Below are 21,247 nucleotides of genomic sequence, written 5' to 3' on the forward strand. Positions count from 1 at the left end.
CCAATATATATATATATATATATATATATATATATATATATATATATATATATATATATATATATATATACAGAGGTATAAGTTTGTTGAGTATTCCTGGTAAATTATATGGGAGGGTATTGATTGAGAGGGTGAAGGCATGTACAGAGCATCAGATTGGGGAAGATCAGTGTGGTTTCAGAAGTGGTAGAGGATGTGTGGATCAGGTGTTTGCTTTGAAGAATGTATGTGAGAAATACTTAGAAAAGCAAATGGATTTGTATGTAGCATTTATGGATCTGGAGAAGGCATATGATAGAGTTGATAAGGATGCTCTGTGGAAGGTATTAAGAATATATGGTGTGGGAGGAAAGTTGTTAGAAGCAGTGAAAAGTTTTTATCGAGGATGTAAGGCATGTGTACGTGTAGGAAGAGAGGAAAGTGATTGGTTCTCAGTGAATGTAGGTTTGCGGCAGGGGTGTGTGATGTCTCCATGGTTGTTTAATTTGTTTATGGATGGGGTTGTTAGGGAGGTAAATGCAAGAGTTTTGGAAAGAGGGGCAAGTATGAAGTCTGTTGGGGATGAGAGAGCTTGGGAAGTGAGTCAGTTGTTGTTCGCTGATGATACAGCGCTGGTGGCTGATTCATGTGAGAAACTGCTAAGCTGGTGACTGAGTTTGGTAAAGTGTGTGAAAGAAGAAAGTTAAGAGTAAATGTGAATAAGAGCAAGGTTATTAGGTACAGTAGGGTTGAGGGTCAAGTCAATTGGGAGGTGAGTTTGAATGGAGAAAAACTGGAGGAAGTGAAGTGTTTTAGATATCTGGGAGTGGATCTGGCAGCGGATGGAACCATGGAAGCGGAAGTGGATCATAGGGTGGGGGAGGGGGCGAAAATTCTGGGGGCCTTGAAGAATGTGTGGAAGTCGAGAACATTATCTCGGAAAGCAAAAATGGGTATGTTTGAAGGAATAGTGGTTCCAACAATGTTGTATGGTTGCGAGGCGTGGGCTATGGATAGAGTTGTGCGCAGGAGGATGGATGTGCTGGAAATGAGATGTTTGAGGACAATGTGTGGTGTGAGGTGGTTTGATCGAGTGAGTAACGTAAGGGTAAGAGAGATGTGTGGAAATAAAAAGAGCGTGGTTGAGAGAGCAGAAGAGGGTGTTTTGAAATGGGTTGGGCACATGGAGAGGATGAGTGAGGAAAGATTGACCAAGAGGATATATGTGTCGGAGGTGGAGGGAGCAAGGAGAAGAGGGAGACCAAATTGGAGGTGGAAAGATGGAGTGAAAAAGATTTTGTGTGATCGGGGCCTGAGCATGCAGGAGGGTGAAAGGAGGGCAAGGAATAGAGTGAATTGGAGCGATGTGGTATACCGGGGTTGACGTGCTGTCAGTGGATTGAATCAAGGCATGTGAAGCGTCTGGGGTAAACCATGGAAAGCTGTGTAGGTATGTATATTTGCGTGTGTGGACGTATGTATATACATGTGCATGGGGGGGGTTGGGCCATTTCTTTCGTCTGTTTCCTTGCGCTACCTCGCAAACGCGGGAGACAGCGACAAAGTATAAAATATATATATATATATATATATATATATATATATATATATATATATATATATATTTTTTTTTTTTTTTTTGCTTTGTCGCTGTCTCCCGCGTTTGCGAGGTAGCGCAAGGAAACAGACGAAAGAAATGGCTCAACCCACCCCCATACACATGTATATACATACGTCCACACACACAAATATACATACCTACACAGCTTTCCATGGTTTACCCCAGACGCTTCACATGCCCTGATTCAATCCACTGACAGCACGTCAACCCCGGTACACCACATCGCTCCAATTCACTCTATTCCTTGCCCTCCTTTCACCCTCCTGCATGTTCAGGCCCCGATCACACAAAATCTTTTTCACTCCATCTTTCCACCTCCAATTTGGTCTCCCTCTTCTCCTCGTTCCCTCCACCTCCGACACATATATCCTCTTGGTCAATCTTTCCTCACTCATTCTCTCCATGTGCCCAAACCATTTCAAAACACCCTCTTCTGCTCTCTCAACCACGCTCTTTTTATTTCCACACATCTCTCTTACCCTTACGTTACTTACTCGATCAAACCACCTCACACCACACATTGTCCTCAAACATCTCATTTCCAGCACCTCCATCCTCCTGCGCACCACTCTATCCATATATATATATATATATATATATATATATATATATATATATATATATATATATATATATATTCTTTCTTTCTTTCTTTCTTTTAAACTATTCGTCATTTCCCGCGTTAGCGAGTTAGCGTTAAGAACAGAGGACTGGGCCTTTTTTGGAATATCCTCACCTGGCCCCCTCTGTTCCTTCTTTTGGAAAATTTAAAAAAAAAAAAACGAGAGGGGAGGATTTCCAGCCCCCCGCTCCCTCCCCTTTTAGTCGCCTTCTACGACACGCAGGGAATACGTGGGAAGTATTCTTAATCCCCTATCCCCAGGGATAGTATATATATATATATATATATCCCAAATGTTATACCCACACTCTCTAATATACCATTCTCCAAATTCATTCTCACTCTTCAATCCCACTGCCTAACACCATCCCCACTTCCTAAGCCCAGAGGTTATAACACTGTGTTCATGGTTTTCATAATTCCCTTTTGATTCAACCTAAGAAACTGTATCATATCGAAGAAAAAATATAATGACTGAAATGTTGATATGAGATAAAGGGAAGGAGATCAGCCTCTGCCACCAACTGTTGGTCATTACATGAGCATGACAGACTGATCACAACACTATATGATTGGCTACTACTTACAACTAGTCTGTTGGGCGTGGAGTCTGTGGGGCGCGCTCCCAAGATGGGCGTGGCTGGCGCCGACCCACGCCTGTCCGACCCACACGCCTTCTCATACGATGTATCTGAAATAGAGAAGGTACATCTGTTAACAACACTTCAATACTCAGTGACATCACACAATCATTCTAAGTGCCTTCATGGTTGACAGTTAATACGCCTTAAACAGGAATATTTTACAGAACCATCGTAATTCAAGAAATAATCAAACATCAAATGAATTTTTCCCAATGTTTTCCTGATCACCATAAACTACCCTACAACCCTCGACTATGAAATGTAATTGTTGAAGATGACAAAACCTAAGAACAAAAGAAAGAAGTCTGAATATATGGAGATAAATTATGCTAAGTTATCCCTGGGGATAGGAGGGAAAGAACACTTCCCACCTAATACCTGGGCGTCGTAGAAGGCGACTAAAGGGGAAGGGAGCGGGGGGGTTGGAAATCCTCCCCTCCCGTTTTTAACTTTTCCCCAAAAATAAAAATAGGAACAGAGAAGGGGGCCAAGTGAGGATATTCCCTCTAAGGCTCAGTCCTCTGTTCTTAACGCTACCCCGCAAACAGGTGAAATGGCAAATACGTATGATTAAAAAAAAAATATTCTAAGTATGAACAAACGAACACCTTCCTTACAATCACACAATCACAGTCGCTTAGCAGATAATGTATAGTATGTTACAACCATGATGGCGTTCAGGTCATGACGAGTTGCCTTCCAGCTAAGGTATAATGACTTTACGTACATATATATGTATCAATCACGTCGATATGTGGGGGTCATCTGTACCTCTGCAGCTCGACCTAGGGATAAGCTTCATCACCGCTCCTCTGTTCAGTCAAGTTACCTCTGATGACACAGCCTGCAGTTCTCTGTAACAGCTACAACGTGGCCTCTCGGGAATACTTTTTGGATATCCCGTGAGATCATTAATTTCTCAGATTTTCAGTGTTCGCCCACTACTTCTCACCAGCGTTCAGTCCCGCGTCAGAAGTACGGGCTCTGGCAACAACACCCATGAGCCAGGTACACCTTGTAATCCACTCGTCTCCTACAAGCCTACACAACAAAATACTGACAATAATACGTCTGGAATACGTTTCATGAAAATAAAAACTCTGTTCTCGTTATCATCCAATCCTCCAAAATAAGAGGCGACTGTCACAACAGACGTATAGAACCTGGGTGTGCTATGGCTGTCTTGACCCTGGATCTTTCACATTACTCTCCTCATCAGCCAGAGTAGATGGCAAATCACGGGTGTGACCAGCGTACAAGAAATCTGACATTATACCAACAAGAGATCTTTCCTTCTTTGGGAGTAGAGTAAGCAAAGGACTTGAATGTTCCAAGTACTCAACTCAGGTTTTAGCTGAGGAAACCTTGATATAACAATTCCTGAACCCTTTTAATAGACTATAATAGAGAGAATATTGAAAAAAACAATAAATGAGAGGCGAACCCAAGGCACAGCATACTAGGATATCATGAGGCGGCACAATAAGTAATCATAAAAAAAAGGTAAATAGATCTAAAGCATGAGAAGTCTGTGCTAAAAATACGAGTTAACGTGTATACTGCCTGCCTGATCTGAGGAGTAATATGTGTTTGGGCCCAAACAGAGTTATATGGGCAAACGATTCTTCACATGGAACAAAATGAGTACGTGTACGTAAGGCGGGCCCTTATATGGCTGGGCTGAATCAAGAGTACCAGAGCAGCTTGGTTCCAAAACTAGGTGGCGGGAGAGCCAATCCTTCGAGATCGATGAGAGGGTTATACAAGCTAAAGTGTGGCCCCCAACTGACATCGAGAGTGAAGGGTATTTTATTCCCATATTTCAACCATTGGCAAGAACACTGTAAGTGATTATACCAACTGCGGAGGAAACCATAGTAAAGATATCAGGATGACGACCACATCCTGGGATCAGCCCCCAAGGGTGGTGCTGCACGTCCCTTGACTACCGTATACCATCCTAACCTTATGGCGTCATGATTACAGTGTTCAATGCTTTAACAGACTACTGGAACTAACTTCTGGTCGTCATCAGTCGTGGGAGGCAGGATATGTACCGACGGAGTCCTCAATAATGCTCCTAAGCATCCTCTCCAAGTTATTATTAAATCAAATGCGAGGGTAACCTACCCTGAACTAAAACTAAAATGTCGTTCGGTTGGAAAAGCGGGCACAGAAATCTGGGGAAAACTTACATCTGTCAGATATCACAGAGTGAACGTAGCAATATGAACAATGGTGGTTTAACTTGATATTCACCGGAGGTTCCTCTGCCCTCACAGCCTGGACTGGGTCCTGGCTGCTGATCTGGGTCGACCAAGCTTAGCTCTAAAAATATCTTTTGTCTAAATATACATACACAAAGCATTTCGGTGACAGCACGGGTGAAGGGCACGTTCTAGCCTAGGATAAGCGGAGGCAAGCATAGAGTGTACAGTGAGTACAGTACATCGACATGGAGGGTGACAGTAGGGCACGAGTCGGGTGTGAGGACCCAAAGGGCTGTTGAAAGCCACGGCCCGTAGGCCCACGTACAGCCTAGCCGGCCAGGCACACTGTTAAATATTTGTTCAGCGCCACAGTCCTTTCTAAAGTGATTCTGATGGTTGAAGGCAGTGTGATGAATAGTGTTTTCCCTTTATGTATTGATCGCGACTTTCGATTTCATCAGAAATATCTTACAGAGCCTATCATGCTTGTCGCGCCAACAGGGTATGATTATTTCTTGTGCGTATGAAAATCGCGGTACCTTTGGAAATATCGTTAAAATATGAACCTAGTTCATTAATATGTAACATCCACTAATCTTAATGTCCACCTTGGTATGCAGGTCAGCTGATCGCTTCTAGTTAAATATGACTGCCCTTCCATCCACTTTTTTTACGGTTTTGCTACGTAATCAAATGTACACAGGAAGGGGTTATAACTGACTCTTAAATTCATCTGAACACTAATGAATCTATGCTAACATGATCATAAAACCCTAAAACCATGGCAACTCGGCTGGCAGTTGTGGATAACTTTTTTTTACTGTGATCCTTATATGAATGTTTGAAACCTGTCTTTTACGCTCACACTTAGCGCAATGGAAAATCACTTTTTCTGACTTTCCCCACACAATACTAGTAATATTTTGTGCCCAAAATGAGGACACATGGAAAATGTCAGCAAGATATTCCACATCACATTGTGGCTGCTACTGATCCAATAATCCCAAATATGCACATAAATTTCCAACACACCATCACGTTATCTAAAAACCTTCAAAATTAATTACAGTTTAACTAGTGGCTTAGGATATTTTCTGGATATATATATATATATATATATATATATATATATATATATATATATATATATATATATATATATATAAGAGCTTTCCAGGACGGAACCATATAACGGAGAAACCCCTAAGTAAAAAGTTTCCGGCTGTTGGACAAACTATGTCACCTTTCCTGTCCATTACGTCAAATTGCTCAACCAGTTATACGGAGCTTTTTTATGGGGGAAGGGGGGCCTATTTCAATAATAACCTGGACATTCTTGGATAATGATCAACAACATCTGTGTGGAACCAAACAGTTCTGTGCTGTTGATGTGAGCTAGGACTAGCCCCGTAAAATGTTAAGCTGGCGGAGTGGTCTGTGAGGTGTTTCAGTGTTGCCAAATGACGAGCGGCAGACGACTGACAATAAACTCGCTCCGTTCCTTACCCATAAATGTTTCTTACAAAGAAACAGATTTTCAAAGGAATTCTGTAGAATTACTTCTAATCTTAAGTAATAGTTCTGTCGGTTAAGATCCACAATATTGTATCATTTCGAAATAAATGCCAAGTTCGTCACAACTTCAAGTGATAGAAAAAAAAAATGAAACTAGCTCAGTAAATATATCATGGACAGGCGGTTGAGTGAGTGCATGCGGTGCTTGACCAAGCGAGGCTGTCAAGGTCACACAGTATCACAGGAGCGGTCAGCCCCTAGCCAGTATCCCAAACTAGGGTACGCCGCCTCGTTCCTACCTCCCTAGCTACCGTGTGCTAGGGGGTAGGGCAGGAAGGGCACGAACGACTCAGGGAAACATACACTCCCTGGTGAGACTCCCCATCCGCTCCAGCCCGTCAGCCACATCATCAAAAAACCATATAAACACCCGGGGAAAGTGAGCTGACACACGTCATCTGGGTTGGCTTCCTAAGGTTAGCAGAATGTAACACTCGGGTTGTTGGGAGCTATTTACGGACGGGGACGCCGCGGCACGAAAGAGAGCTAATGGATGGTGACATAGGTGCTTGAAGCTAGAGGCTACGGAAAGGTGATAAGTGGTAAAGGTTAAGAGGCTCGGCCGTGCACGATGTAGAATGTTCGTGAGGAAAATAGCGATGAAATGAAGGTATACGGACAGCAAGGTACATGAACTGTGTACACACAGTACGTGAGGAGAGGTATGGAGTGGGCGAGGGTGGTCTGGCCGAGCGCTGGGGCACACGCTATAAAGGCGCCTTTGTGCTAAACCGTTGCAGGCTGGGGAGCACACTTGTAACGCACTCACTCTCAGGCTTACACACCTTGGTACCTTAATATCTTCTTCAGCAAGAATATACCAGTGCTCTTGGAGATATTTTAATATACGTCAGTAAAGTAATGACTTGGAAAAGAACACTGAATGGTGAATGTGTGTGTATATGGAGGTCGGGGCTGGGGACTGGGCTGCACCCGATCGCCGCCCACCACCAGCCGACACTACTGTCTCACGCCGCCACACACATCACCAACAGCTGTTGCAATTAAACACTACTGTATCTCAAGCTATTAACGCAATGCCACATTGCATTCTACGGTAAGCGCTAAACTTGAAAGTACAAGTCTGTAATACGACACATGTCTCATTTCCAGGGTGGTGAATCCTAACGGTCAAACCATGGAAGCGAGACAGGTTCATCATGGGAGAAAAACTTGTCAAGGATCTTAATAATATACTTCTCCAACTGCCGCGAATCCTACCGCTAGATGGCAGCCAACAGGCAAGTTTGATTTAATGCTGGCTTCGTGAATATTAACGCAAACTACAAAAGTTAACATAAGCTTTAAATGAACTAACAAATCAGTCATTTATATTCAATATTCGTAAAATTACTGAACCTCATCAATAAGGCGATGCGCTGTGGAAGACTACTGTTTTAGTGACTGGATTACCATCCGAACGACCAGTCTCAGCCTAACGGTTCCACTGCTGTCCACCCACAACCCCCTCACTCACCCACTGGTCCTCCCACAACCCCTCATTCGCCTACTGGTCTTCCCACAACCCCTCACACATTCATTGGTCCACTCACAACCCCTCTCACACTCTGGTCCTCCCACAACCTTCCACTCACCCACTGGTCCTCGTACAACTCTTCACCCACTAATCCTCCTGCTGGCCTCCACGAGCCCTAAACTAAGATTGTTTGACCCATCCCACGATACAACACAAAATATGACGTAATTACCTATTTGCACGGTACAGGATGGGGCCTTATCCCTTGAACATTCTCTACCTTCATACGTCGTTTTTAACATATGTATGTTGTACACATTCGTAACCTCATAATACAGTTCACTACTTTCATCCACTACCCTTATAATATAATAGTACCATCACCCTTATGATATAATAGTAATAACCTTTATACTGTGTCTGACTGTCTTGTCCTCGCATCTTTCCGGTCACTGTTCCCTGTGTATACACCCTGAGAAAGTATCTTTTAGGGTGAAACCATATGACACAACCGACGAAGGATTTTAAGAAATGCTCCTCAGTCTGACCTCACACTGGTAGCCCTGCTTTCAAGATACAGCAGTCATAAATCGATCGCTGGCAACATATTCTGTCATATGCCATAATAAATGTTATACTGATTTCATATTATGATGAAAATGCGTAATGCTAACAAAATTATTAGAAAATGTCTCGTTCATCCTAACGAGATAAAACGACACGTATTAATCATTTCGAAATTCATGGTACCCATAATGTCCCTAAACTTAGCCAGTAATTCATCTCTTAATTCCGGTACCATTACTGTTCGTTCTACGTGCGGTACCGTCGCTGACCTAACTAAAGAAGCATATCTTACTTTTGTCCTCATGTTGCACGTGAAAAGAATGTTGAACATTTCCTTGTCCTGTACTTGAGCCCCTAATATAGGACTAATGAATAATAGTAATAGTGCGATTACAGTTTAAGTGTTATGAGGAGAGTTTCCAAGTTTCTTATAAGTTAAATACGTTTTCGTGGCAAGCAACAGGTGGCTTATAACTTAGCGCAATGACCAGGTTGGGGTTTCAACCATGACAAGAAACACTTCAACTATATCGTCTGAGGAAGTTACGAGTTCACTTGTTAGAGCAGAGAGAAAAAATGTTGGTGAGTACCTAGTGATGCCTGCGAGGCGTCCTCTACCCCGGGCCCGGGTTGGGCCCACACTATTGCACTCGTTCGTTGGTCGACCAAGCTGTTACAAGCTGCAGCCCGCACGCCTCCGTAGCCCGCCTAAAGCCTGGCGGGTCTGGTACACTTTGTAAGTACCTGTCCAGAGCACTCGAACTTACATGTGTATCCCAGGATGTTTGTGACGACTGCTGGGAAGGTGTGTTGAAGAGTCCAAGTTGCGTCCCGGATGTTCAAGGTGTTCTCTATTTTGGTGTATATTGCACCTTTGGCTTTCAGAGGAAGTATCTCATATAGTATTTTACATAGTCTTTACAGGCAGATGTCAATTCCTAAGCTTCACTTGTTCTTCTGTAACGTTTACTCGGTTGAAACGATTCAGCATTCAGCGATGCTGATGTGTTGAGTTCCATGGGTAGAAGTGCCCGTCATGTTTACATCATCCACCGTGGTGCCTGCCATAACGACCTGCCCTCCCCACCACACTCTCCCCAGCAGAGGAAAAAAATATATTACGTCGTGTGCTGGGCAACACAGCGGATACGATGGTTCTCACGCTGATACGCACAGAGGACATACACATGTAGGTATCTGTGGTGTAGTGGTCAGCGTAAGTGACCATGAGCCAGCACGCACAGAGATCGAATCCTGAACGCGACTCGGCCCACACCCAACTTAGGTGTTGTTCATCCTCTCCTGAGGGCAGGTCTACTAATGGGTGTCTGATATAGGCTGGTGTGTGTGTATGTGTGTGTACGCATAAAGGAGTATATAATTGGCAATACTCTCTCTCCCTTACCCACACATAACAAACAAATATACAAACTGGAAAAGATTAAAAAAAAAAAATCATTTACCTGTAACGGGAAGACTAATTACGTGAAAGACATGTGGATTCAAGGGAAGAAGGTCACGTGTAACAAACCTGTAATACTTCCACGAGAAAGTGGGCTCTATTTCGACAAAATCAAAGGATGGGTAAAGTATGTGTTCCTGAAATGCCAAAAAGCATTTATCCACAACAAGAATAGTGGACGAATGAAATAAACTATGATGAAACTGTAAATGCTGAATATAAACAAAAGTTTAAAGAGTTTCACGGTAAGTTTAAGACAAGGGATCCTACGTGAGTAGAAATTCCTCTACGTATTTTACAAACAGGAAGTCTCACACAAATACAAAAAACGGTCTTCTCATTACGGTACTGCCATACTTTTTATCCAAGGTTCCGCCAGTATCATGATGGTAGAGTTCCTGTCTCTACCAGAGTATGATGACAGTGTAGGAGAGCTAGTGCAGGAGGCAGGGGAGGGTGCTGGCCTCTGGTGGGCTCCGCTGCACTAACAAAGCAGAGGAATGTGGTGCCCTCAATGGCGACCCTGAATTCCATAGGGGACAGATGTAATCTATCTTGCGTCATCAGGCCGTGGTGGAGAGGCTATTATCGAAGTGTCCTGCTGGTGGGAGAACCACTCCTACTCTTGACGTGGGAGAGCGTTGCCTAACGTCCCATAGCCTATCACTCCCACTTGACGATGAATGGCGCTGCCTGAAGTCTCACAACCCATCACTCCCAGTCTTGACATGGGAGGGAACAGCCTAACGTCCCATCACACAGTTATTTCTATCCTTACCTCTTATCCTCAAAGAACATAACGTTACTTAACAAGTTCCCACGAGACCACCAAAAAATTTCCAACGTCACAACAGACAAAACACACACCTGCTCACATATCCATGAAGAAATGCCATTACAGTCAGAGGTCGATCAACCTGGCTGGTGTGTGTGTGAGGGAGAATATGTCAACATCCCGTCCAAGTAGTACTGCTGTAAACACTGCTCTCCTAACAAACAAATATCAATATAAATATAAAAACAAATGTATTTTGGTGAAGTAGTTTGGCACACGACTCCCTTATTGAGTTTGAGTTGATAACTAGACTAAACGGAATTCCAAACGTAATCATAAAGATACACTAGAAAACTTCATAATTACGAAATAACAAGACTGTGAAGTATGTTTCGCTGAAACTGAGTCTGGCAGACATTTCAACGAAATTACCTTATATATATTTTACCGTATTAGCGGCGAATTCACTGGGCATTCCTATCTAACCTATTCGTAATGGCCTAAAATAGGATACACAATGCACGTTTAACGGTCCAGGGACCGGGCCTTGATGATTGAATGATTAAAATACGTAAGTTACATAGTAAGAGAATTGCAGGTATATTTACGTATCTCAGGTATAATATTATTGTGGATGACATTCTTACAAGTATCTTGTAATGTGTACCCCACGGGTATCTTCAGCCCTGCCAAGTCGAGCAACAGTGTGTGTGTGTGTGTGTGTGTGTGTGTGTGTGTGTGTTTCTTACACAACATAATGATTGACCGGTCGGCGTTAATTTCCACATGTCTTGCCTCTTAAAACAAACCAATGCCTTGGTGGACGACTGCATTTCCGGGATATGAGAGCAGGCCCAAATGTTAGTCAACTCCATCCTTGGAGGCAGAGATTTAAGATAATCATCCGTTAGTCGTATCCTGCAGCCCCAGCTCACTATGCGAAAGAATCAAAAGAATTAACTCTTTAGTTCCGGCCTGAATAATTTTGTCATGTCTGCCTCGAATCTATAAATAAACATATTACATTCATGTGGAAGAGGGTTCAGTATTGTTAATGAAGAGATAGGATAACTTATAATCTATCTTACCTGGAGAAGTTAACAAGGAAGCGAGAATAAAAAACAGTTCAGTTTATGATGAGGATATTCGTTTACTGATCTCGACTCCACGTTTTGTATAGGAACCGCCAGTGTGTGTTACAGCACTGTTGGCAGTCCCCACTGGGCCAGTGAACAGATCCGTCTGGGATATACAACGCAAAATGTTACGTTCAGAGGGCGATGGTGGCAGCATAACTACGGCCATCTGGTTGGAACTTCACGTGAAGTTCTACAGGGAGAACAGTGTTGTTAATGGAATTCACTTCCCAGAGAGCAGGACAGAGAAGCTGTTGTCTCATACGATAAAATTTCTTGAACACCATACCATGCATGCTGAGCTTAGAGGCATTTATGGTAATCCATTTAAATGGACAAGAAGGTCTAGCAAGTTTGTGTGAATGGATACAATTATGTTTTGATCATCCGAATCCCAGTGAGACTTACGTACTCTATTTTGCGTCTCTAATACTTAGGTCTATATCTTCCCTCAACTTCAGAATAACTGTTTTTCTTCCACATTCAAGGATAATTCTCGCAGCTTAATGTGTCATTTTTTCCAAGCTTGCCTCAAGCCTTATGTCAAGCACTGGAACAAGTAGAGGTGAAGCCTAATCAAACAAATGTATGTCCATATTGACAACAGCACAGTCGTGCGGGCTGAGAACATGGACAACTCTGAATGTTCTAGGCCTTTCTTTACAGTGACTCGTGAAGACGAGGCACAACAAACATCTTTATGTGCTGGGACTTCTTAGCGAAGATAACTAACTCGAATAGTCAATATGTTATTCAACATTCAGCTGAATGATGAAAAGAAAATGGTTTTTACTTAGCATCTCCTTTAATTAATCAATGCCTTCCTTCACTTCATGCCCAAGAGCACCAAACATCATAAAATAAGCTGACGACATCAAGATGAACTAGTCTGGTTATGATGATACAATGACTGGCTATACTAAAACCAAGAATCAGATACACTGAGAAAAAAAAAAATCACTTAACAGATTCCCTCCTAAAAGTTGGAACTACCAGGAATAGTGAACTAAATATTGTATCACACTGAATACGTAGGAAAGTTCCAAAATCTTTACCTTAAAAGTATCATTGTAAGGAGCTGCTACCACTAGACACTGGTCACTGAAGAGAAATGATTGGAGCACTCAGGGTTTTGGCTGGTTACATTACGCACTACGGGGCAAAATGTTTTATCTAAAATGACGAACATTACACATTTAAATTCTTTAACTGATCATGCTTCGTCCGTGCTGGCTCCAGGGACTGACAGAGGGCTTGAGAAAATGCAAATGAAGCCGAGATTCATTCTCAACTGTCCAAGAACAAGAAAAACTCTTTAATATGAGGATAAAACATAGGTCTTTTTATTACCACAGACAGAATAACTGAAGTCAATCTTCTTACTGATATCCGAACGCTCAAACAAACGCATCACAATCCATAAACAAACATAAATCTTTCTTCTCCAAACACAGGGGAGACATTTCTCTACATGTATCACTAACACAACTGCAGAGCTCAGAAGGTATGGAGCTCATGAACTATTCCTTGTCAGACAGCAGCTGCACTGTTCTGCCCTTTGACATCAATCTTCACTCAGGTCACAACCCGATACGAGGCTAGGAGTCAAACAAGACGCCTTTAGTCACACTGACACCATCACCACTGAATATAATCTCTCGTAATCTATATGCACAGACTGGTCTCTGCAACGAGCCACTGGAGCTGCCTGAAGGTGTTTATGTTGTAACGCACACCGACGGTAAAGTAGGGAGTCAGGATCAACAGCTGGGCATCAACACTTCAAACTGAAATGTTTGTCAACCAGGGTAAGCCATTCTTACCTCACTAACGACGTTAAACGACTTTCCTCCACACAATTCACTCAAAATTTAGTGGGTTTTTTTTTCCGGAACAGGAAATGATGACTCGATCCATTTACTATATACCATGCAAAACAGTTTCAACAGAGCCAGTTGATACTCGACGTTTGACTAGGCTGTAGCATCTCCTGGGAGTTTAATCTTACGGTAGTGTACTCACTGCTATGACAGATAAGACAAGATGTAAATTTCCCAACATAATTACTCCCATGCCTTGAAACACATGTGTGCCTGACTGCTGTAAAATTAGTGAATTTACAGACACCCAATACCATATATAACAAAATATGTGTACTTCATCCAGAATACTGTTTCAACCAAAATTCTTCTGCAAACAATTCATTCAGAATATCTGTTGTTCATCTTGTGGGTAAGATCAAAGGTTGTGCCCACAAACCAACATTTTGAAAGTAATATTGTGTTCACGAGGTTAAGGGTTACCTCCACCATGAAAGGGTATGGTTTAAATATAACATCCCATCTCACGCTGTACTTATGATGCTAATGGAATTATACATTACGTAATGAACTTAGTATGCACATGCACAAACTGGTCAGGATTAAGTATAAAAGCGATTAGGATCTTCCGTAAATGGCTGGATTAGACTACATTAGGTTAAGTTAGGTTAGGCGAGGTCCGGTTGTCATGCCAGGTTTGGTTAAGTTACAAAAGAATATCTCGTTCATGCTATTTGTAGTTTATAAGGCGTGGTGCCTGTAAACAACGTATGGGGAACATTACCCTCTGCTGATGTATTACGAAAAAATACAAAGGCATTCAAACAGCATGAAACCATTGGGTCCTTCCGAAGGTGTTTGTAGTCGTGGAAGATAACATAAACTTACAGCTTAGTGGGGTGAAAGTTAGAAGGTATACAAATAATTCAAGAAGAATAATCTGTTTATTATAGTTCAGGGTGAATACGATCCTGAACTGACCAATCCTTCTATGAGCACCATACTGGGCTTTCCTGACGCACGCGCAGTGCTAATGTATTACACTGGCTGCAATATCATCACGACCATAAAAAATTTTCTTATGAAATCTTAATCAATGGATCCGAGAAGTGGTCAGTAAATGTACTTACTTTCATGTTACCCACTTTAAAGTAATAAATATATATAGTGAATATACATATTAGCACCGCTTTATTCATAATAACGTTAACCTGGCAGGTAAAAACTTACAACCATTACAAGTTGATTCTGAAAGCGTAAGGAAATAATAATTTGCTTACAGTGAAAGTTTCTGTCATAGGTTTAATGTGCAACAAAATGATAATAATAATAATAATAATAATAATAATAATAATAATAATAATAATGTAATAATAATAATAATAATAATAATAATAATAATAATAGGAGACGTGCAACACCACTAGCTGGTTCCCTGGCAACTCACCCCAAGAAAACGCTAGTTTAAAAGGAAAACCAGTACAACTGATAACAACAACGACTCCAAAAACCCATATCTTATTTTTCAGTTTGAAATTGTCATCCTGCTTGATGCTCTGCTGATTTGTGAATATTATAATCATCAGTTCGGCAAAGCGTTCCCTCAGCCGATGTGTGACAACCTCTCTTAACCCCCCACCAACAGGTCTTTCTGGTCTTCGTCCAAAAGTATCTGTAATAACCTGTCTTACTACCTATCCTTCGCTGTTTCGATCCAATGACACGACTGATCCATCTATTTGACAGAACAACTCTTAAGAGTTCTCTAATCGCCTCTAACTCCACCGTGGATGACTTTGACATTCCCACGCTCCCTGTCCCACCTCTCGCTAACCCTGTGTCCCTTGTTATGTTCTCTTCATCGTCCAGTCCCAAAGCACCAGTCTTCACCAAACACATTCTCTCAGAACACAAGCAAAGGGTACGGAGCAGATGGCATCCGTGCTTGCTCGTCTTTTCCAGTTCTTCTTGAAAATCAAAACTTTTCCTTCGTTTAAGAAGCACGCACGAACCGTTCTAACCCTTGCAAACATCGTCCTAATGCTCTGACATACTTTCTCTTAAGTCACTAAGTCTCAACTACTCGCTTACACATCTTCATAGTCTACTCTGTGATCATCAGTATGCTTTTAACAAGGCAAGATCCACAGATGACATCCATTACCTTACGTTCGGTCATCCTCTCTGAAACTGTAGGGAATCCTGTATTGCAGCCCTTAATACATGAACATCTTCTGGTGATGCACCGTGTTCTGACCTCCAAGCTCACTACTCAAATTCTTCCCACTTTCTATTCCCTCATAACAAGTTTCCTCTCTGCTCGGTCCATCTCCGTAACCTCCCTCTTTACTTTTCTTCTGCGGTGTCCCTCATGGATTTATCCTGTCTCCTATGTTCTTCCTCCATTTAATGAAATTTCCTGTCTTCACCAGGTAACCCAATTTCTCATTTACGGATGATTTAGCAGTGTTCCTCCACTTGTTTCAAATATGCTCCATTTTCTTTTACTCCATGTACGTCTCGTAACAAGTGCGTCTATATCAGATATGAACAGAGCTTTCCAGTGAGGCAATCGCATCCTATAAAACCCAGTTTCTTCATATTTTCCTTTCCAAAACAACTCACAACTTTCCTATATCCTCTAGTGGCTCTATAATTTCACCAAAACACAATAAATCCACTTGGTCTCGCCGTAACATCTGATCTGGCTTGCAGGTGGCTCTTACACATACATGATACCACGCTAATATCTAATCTTTCTTAAAACTCCAGATGAGCATATTTTGTATCACCATAACCTACGATTTACCTTAGACAATCAATCTTACAAAAACAGCGAAGCCTTTCAGGTGCTGAAAATTCTTCTCTTTGGCCTAGTTGTTCCAATAATACAAAGCTGGGCTTGCTTGATGCGTCCTTGTATGGAGTAGAACACTCACATTTGGGGAGGTTCTACCAGTACATATTCACTCCACGAGTTCGCGTCCAAACTAATCCAAGTTATCAACTCTCCTAAGCTGACCTCAAAACCTGACCCACTTGCCTTACGCCGCTGTGTTCATTCTCTTATTCTGGTTACTGCTCCCGAGAACAGACAGTCTGTGTCCTCACCATTAACTAAGTAAAACTCAGCAAGCTACTTCACCACATGATTATTGTGTGTGTTCGTTGGCAAGGGGTGAGTTGTTGTGATGTCTGTTCCTCCCAGTACACACAAAGCTTTTGAACTCTACCTCCTCACTAAGATTTCGAACTCTAACTTCTCACTAAGCTTTCGAACTCTACCTTCTCACTAAGATTTCGAACCCTACCTTCTCACTAAGATTTCGAACCCTACCTTCTCACTAAGCTTTCGAACTCTACCTTCTCACTATGCTTCCGAACTCTACCCTCTTACTAAGCTTTCGAACTCTACCTTCTTACTAAAATTTCGAACTCTACCTTCTTACTAAGCTTTCGAACTCTACCTTCTCACTATGCTTTCGAACTCTACCTTCTCACTAAGCTTTCGAACTCTACCTTCTCACTATGCTTTCGAACTCTACCTTCCCACTATGCTTTCGAACTCTACCTTCTCACTATGCTTTCGAACTCTACCTTCTCATGACTCTGAAACCACTACGACAAAAACCTCTTCTTAAATGCAGGTTTAAGACTTTTTTCTTTTCTTTCTTTAGTTTTTTCCTCTCAATTCTAACTGTAGCGTCTTATATTTCACTTACGGCAATATAACGAAGATCGTTTTTCCCTCATCCGGAACCTTATATATATATATATATATATATATATATATATATATATATATATATATATATATGTGTGTGTGTGTGTGTGTGTGTGTCCGGAATCCACCTGCATGAGTGTACACTGCAAGTGAGGAATCACCTTGGCGGGGCTGTTGTGGTCAGGAGACGCACCAACAGTACGGTCTCGTCACAGTTTAGAAAATGGTTTTTGAAGAAACATCGGATCACTGATGAAAGGGGTCTTAGTGTAATGAATAATATCATCAAACCCCAGGAACCCTTTCTCAGTGATCCAGAGGTTCAAGGTTGTGCTACACTTACAGAGACACAGGATAAACTCCTTTGAAGCTTGAAGATTTTTGACTACACAGATCTGTTTCGCCAAATGACGACGATACAGGCCTCGCGAATAAGTGGCTTTTCACTCACGGTTTAACCTCAAGTGGCCGGAGTCCAATAACTCTCTCTCTCTCTCTCTCTCTCTCTCTCTCTCTCTCTCTCTCTCTCTCTCTCTCTCTCTCTCTCTCAAGCCCTATTAACAAGAAAAGGTGCAATAGCGGGACGGACGACCCGTGCCAGCACACTTAGATAACTTAAAATTCCATGACAGTAAAAAACAAGAACAACATTTGTGATGCCCCACAAACTGCACAAGAATTACAGACATCATAGATCAAAATGCTCGTTTCATCAGCATCAAAATCTTGAAATCCAAATCGTGACAGTTTCGACAACCAGAGTCATCTCATCTGTTTATGCTAACTCAACGCTACGAAAATTTCCCTAATTATTTTCCTTACTTTTACGAGCGTGGTCATCTTGTATGTAATTACTCCCATAAACCCGGAATAGTGAACTACCGCCTTCTACCTTATACACCAGACTACATATGTGTAACCGTAATTACCATGGATCTTCCCGACTTATGACAGACCTGCTGTTTACATTAACCTCATTTTTTATAATACTTTCGACGGTAACTGAGCGCAGGTGAAACAGCCTCACTGCCCAGAGACCTGGAACACTCCTAACGAAAGCTTTCCCGGCTGTTCTTATCATCTGACCATCCCGGCTGTTAGCACGAGCACCCTATTGTTGCTCCTGTTATCGTGGCTGCCAGGCTATTCAAGTACAATAAAGGAATTTCTCCAGATCCTCTGGTACACAAGTGCTCCACTGATAAATTACACTTCATATAACAAAGTTACAAATATAAGGTATCTCCTTAAATACATTTCACATTTCCGTCATGTCTAAAGCACGAAGTGGGAATTATGCTCGACAGCTGTTCAGTGTTGACAACGGTGTGTAACCTGGTGTGAACAAGAGAGGTCAACCACAGGTAGGATGGAGTGTGGGAATGTGCTGGTGCAACGTAAGATTTACGACAAGCATAAAGTTCGATCTGCCGGCGGCAGAACGTGACAATGCTCCCGGCCAAGTATATCAATTTTACTTTTCAAGGAACTGTGTTGGGCAGCACTTGTTGGGCCACAGACACACACTATGACAGCCCTGAAACCTCCTCGTGTGGCGAGAGATAGTGGGCCACTGTGGCTGGACCACCCCGTCACGGTGCTCCCTCACTTACAGAACCACTCGAGGCATCTGGCTAGTATTCGTAAATGATGGTTAATTGTGTCGTAATTACCGGGTTGGCTGCGGACTAAATCCCGGGCCCGGGGGGCGGATGGTTGCCGGGTCAAACAGCACAGAGCTGTAATGTTTACAGTGAGTTCCTATTCCCTCACATCATACAACTTTACTGTAACTTTCCGCATGCTTAAGTCAACATTCCTGATAACTCGAAGATTTTCAGCTTGCGCACTGCCACCTCCCGTGGAAATGTCAGCAAGCACAAAGCATGTTCCATATGGATCGTATAATGGCTACAAACACTGCAGTAGTGTGTCGCGGGGAGGGACGTGTGCACGTCACGGACTACTGGTGTAGACCCTTGATCAGTAGGGTAGATACGCCCGGCAGCTGATACATAAGACCCACTTCTACGCTCTCATCATTAAACCTATCGTGTATCCTGTATTACACTTAATAACACTAAAATTTATGCACAAGAATGTAACGCACAAGAATGTAACACCTTGAATATATCAAATGAGTGCTGTTGAGATTTTCGATAACCATTAGACTAATATCTCAATACAACCACATTCAGTTACGAGTACAAAGCATTGATACTTCACCATAACTCTTTTCCAGCCCGTGACTGCTGACAAGCGTATTACCTGCAAAGAAAAGAGAAGACATCACTTGACGTATACATATGTTTTCCCTACAAGGTCACAACAACACAGGGTTAATCATATGCTAGAAAATATTTGGTGTAGAGTTTGGGTCATGACTAAGACTGGCGACTTGCGTACGAGTTCGAGCGCTGACGTCATTTAGTACTAGTGCACATGGCCGCCGCTGCCGCCCACACTCAGCCTCAGACAAATCAATGTGTGACCAGCATGCACGTTGCTAGGCCGCCCACCGTCACTGCCACACAAACACAACACTACAAAATCCCATGGGATACGAAACCCTTTCACCAAGCTCATTACCTGTGTTACAACCAACGACATTCTAGACTAAATCAACTGTATCTCCGCTCATCAAAATATAAACCACATCCTTGTGTTCATTTTTTAGCTTGTATCTGTAAGCAGTGAACTTAAGTCTAAGAGATAATATAAAGACTTCGTGTGTGGCGGGAACATGGTAAGATACCCTCAACCCCTCACATGTCAAAAGTAACAAAATTAAATACTTAAAACATAAATAATATTCGTCATGAACAAGATAAACCCACTGTTCCTGGAAGCATTGTAAACAGCCTAGGTTGGTGTGATCTGAGTGGGTGTGAAAGCACTTTGGGTACAGTAACCGGTGGTGCGGCTGCCATGGCAACTACACAACAGAACTTCCGCTCCACCACAGCCCCACTCCTCCCATAGTCCAAACACACACACACACATACACACACACACAAGGCCCTTTCACGTAAATTACGACTCATCACCAACTTCACGGTAATTACAGGTAAACATTCCTGCCCAGAGGGTAGATATATACGATGCGCATCAGCTGGTGTGGCTAACGGTCACACAGTACACCATCAGCACCTCGTCATAACATTCGCTGCCACTTTGAGGTCGACATCAACTTTCCTGATGACTAGACCGGCTGTCGCCTGAACAGAACACACACTAAATGTCTTGAATCCTTAATTATATGAAGAACGTACGTGTGGATGTCTTACACATGAAATTAACTACAAAATGAAAGAAAATAGCAGAACAGCTACACTCTCGCAGCTCTCAGGCCCAAACAAGGATACAGTGTCAAGTTATGCATACCCGGAGCACAATGATGTCAACTATCAAATGAGGACAGTAACACAGCTCAGGCCCACGGCCGATAGCCTACCCTGGTACACTTAAATAAGGAGGCGTGTGATCGCCATCAAAACACTTTTAATAACTAAAAAACATTCATACGAGTCAAATTAGGTGGGGTAAAGAGTAGTGTACAATTCACAGAAACACATAAATTGTAAGAATGATATTGCTTTTGCGATTACATTATATTGCTGGGAACATAATCTCAG

General features: G+C 42.3%; 1 protein-coding gene across 1 annotated transcript in view; it reads right to left on the bottom strand.

Annotated features, from left to right (window-relative positions):
- Window positions 1-21,247, bottom strand: part of LOC139755744 (uncharacterized) — a 715,481-nt gene that overhangs the window by 37,953 nt on the left and 656,281 nt on the right. The window contains 1 exon segment of the mRNA XM_071674375.1: window positions 2,810-2,913. Within this exon segment, the coding sequence (XP_071530476.1) occupies window positions 2,810-2,913 (104 nt within the window).

The sequence above is a fragment of the Panulirus ornatus genome, chromosome 20 (assembly GCF_036320965.1).
Source record: "Panulirus ornatus isolate Po-2019 chromosome 20, ASM3632096v1, whole genome shotgun sequence".
Lineage (NCBI taxonomy): Eukaryota > Metazoa > Arthropoda > Malacostraca > Decapoda > Palinuridae > Panulirus > Panulirus ornatus.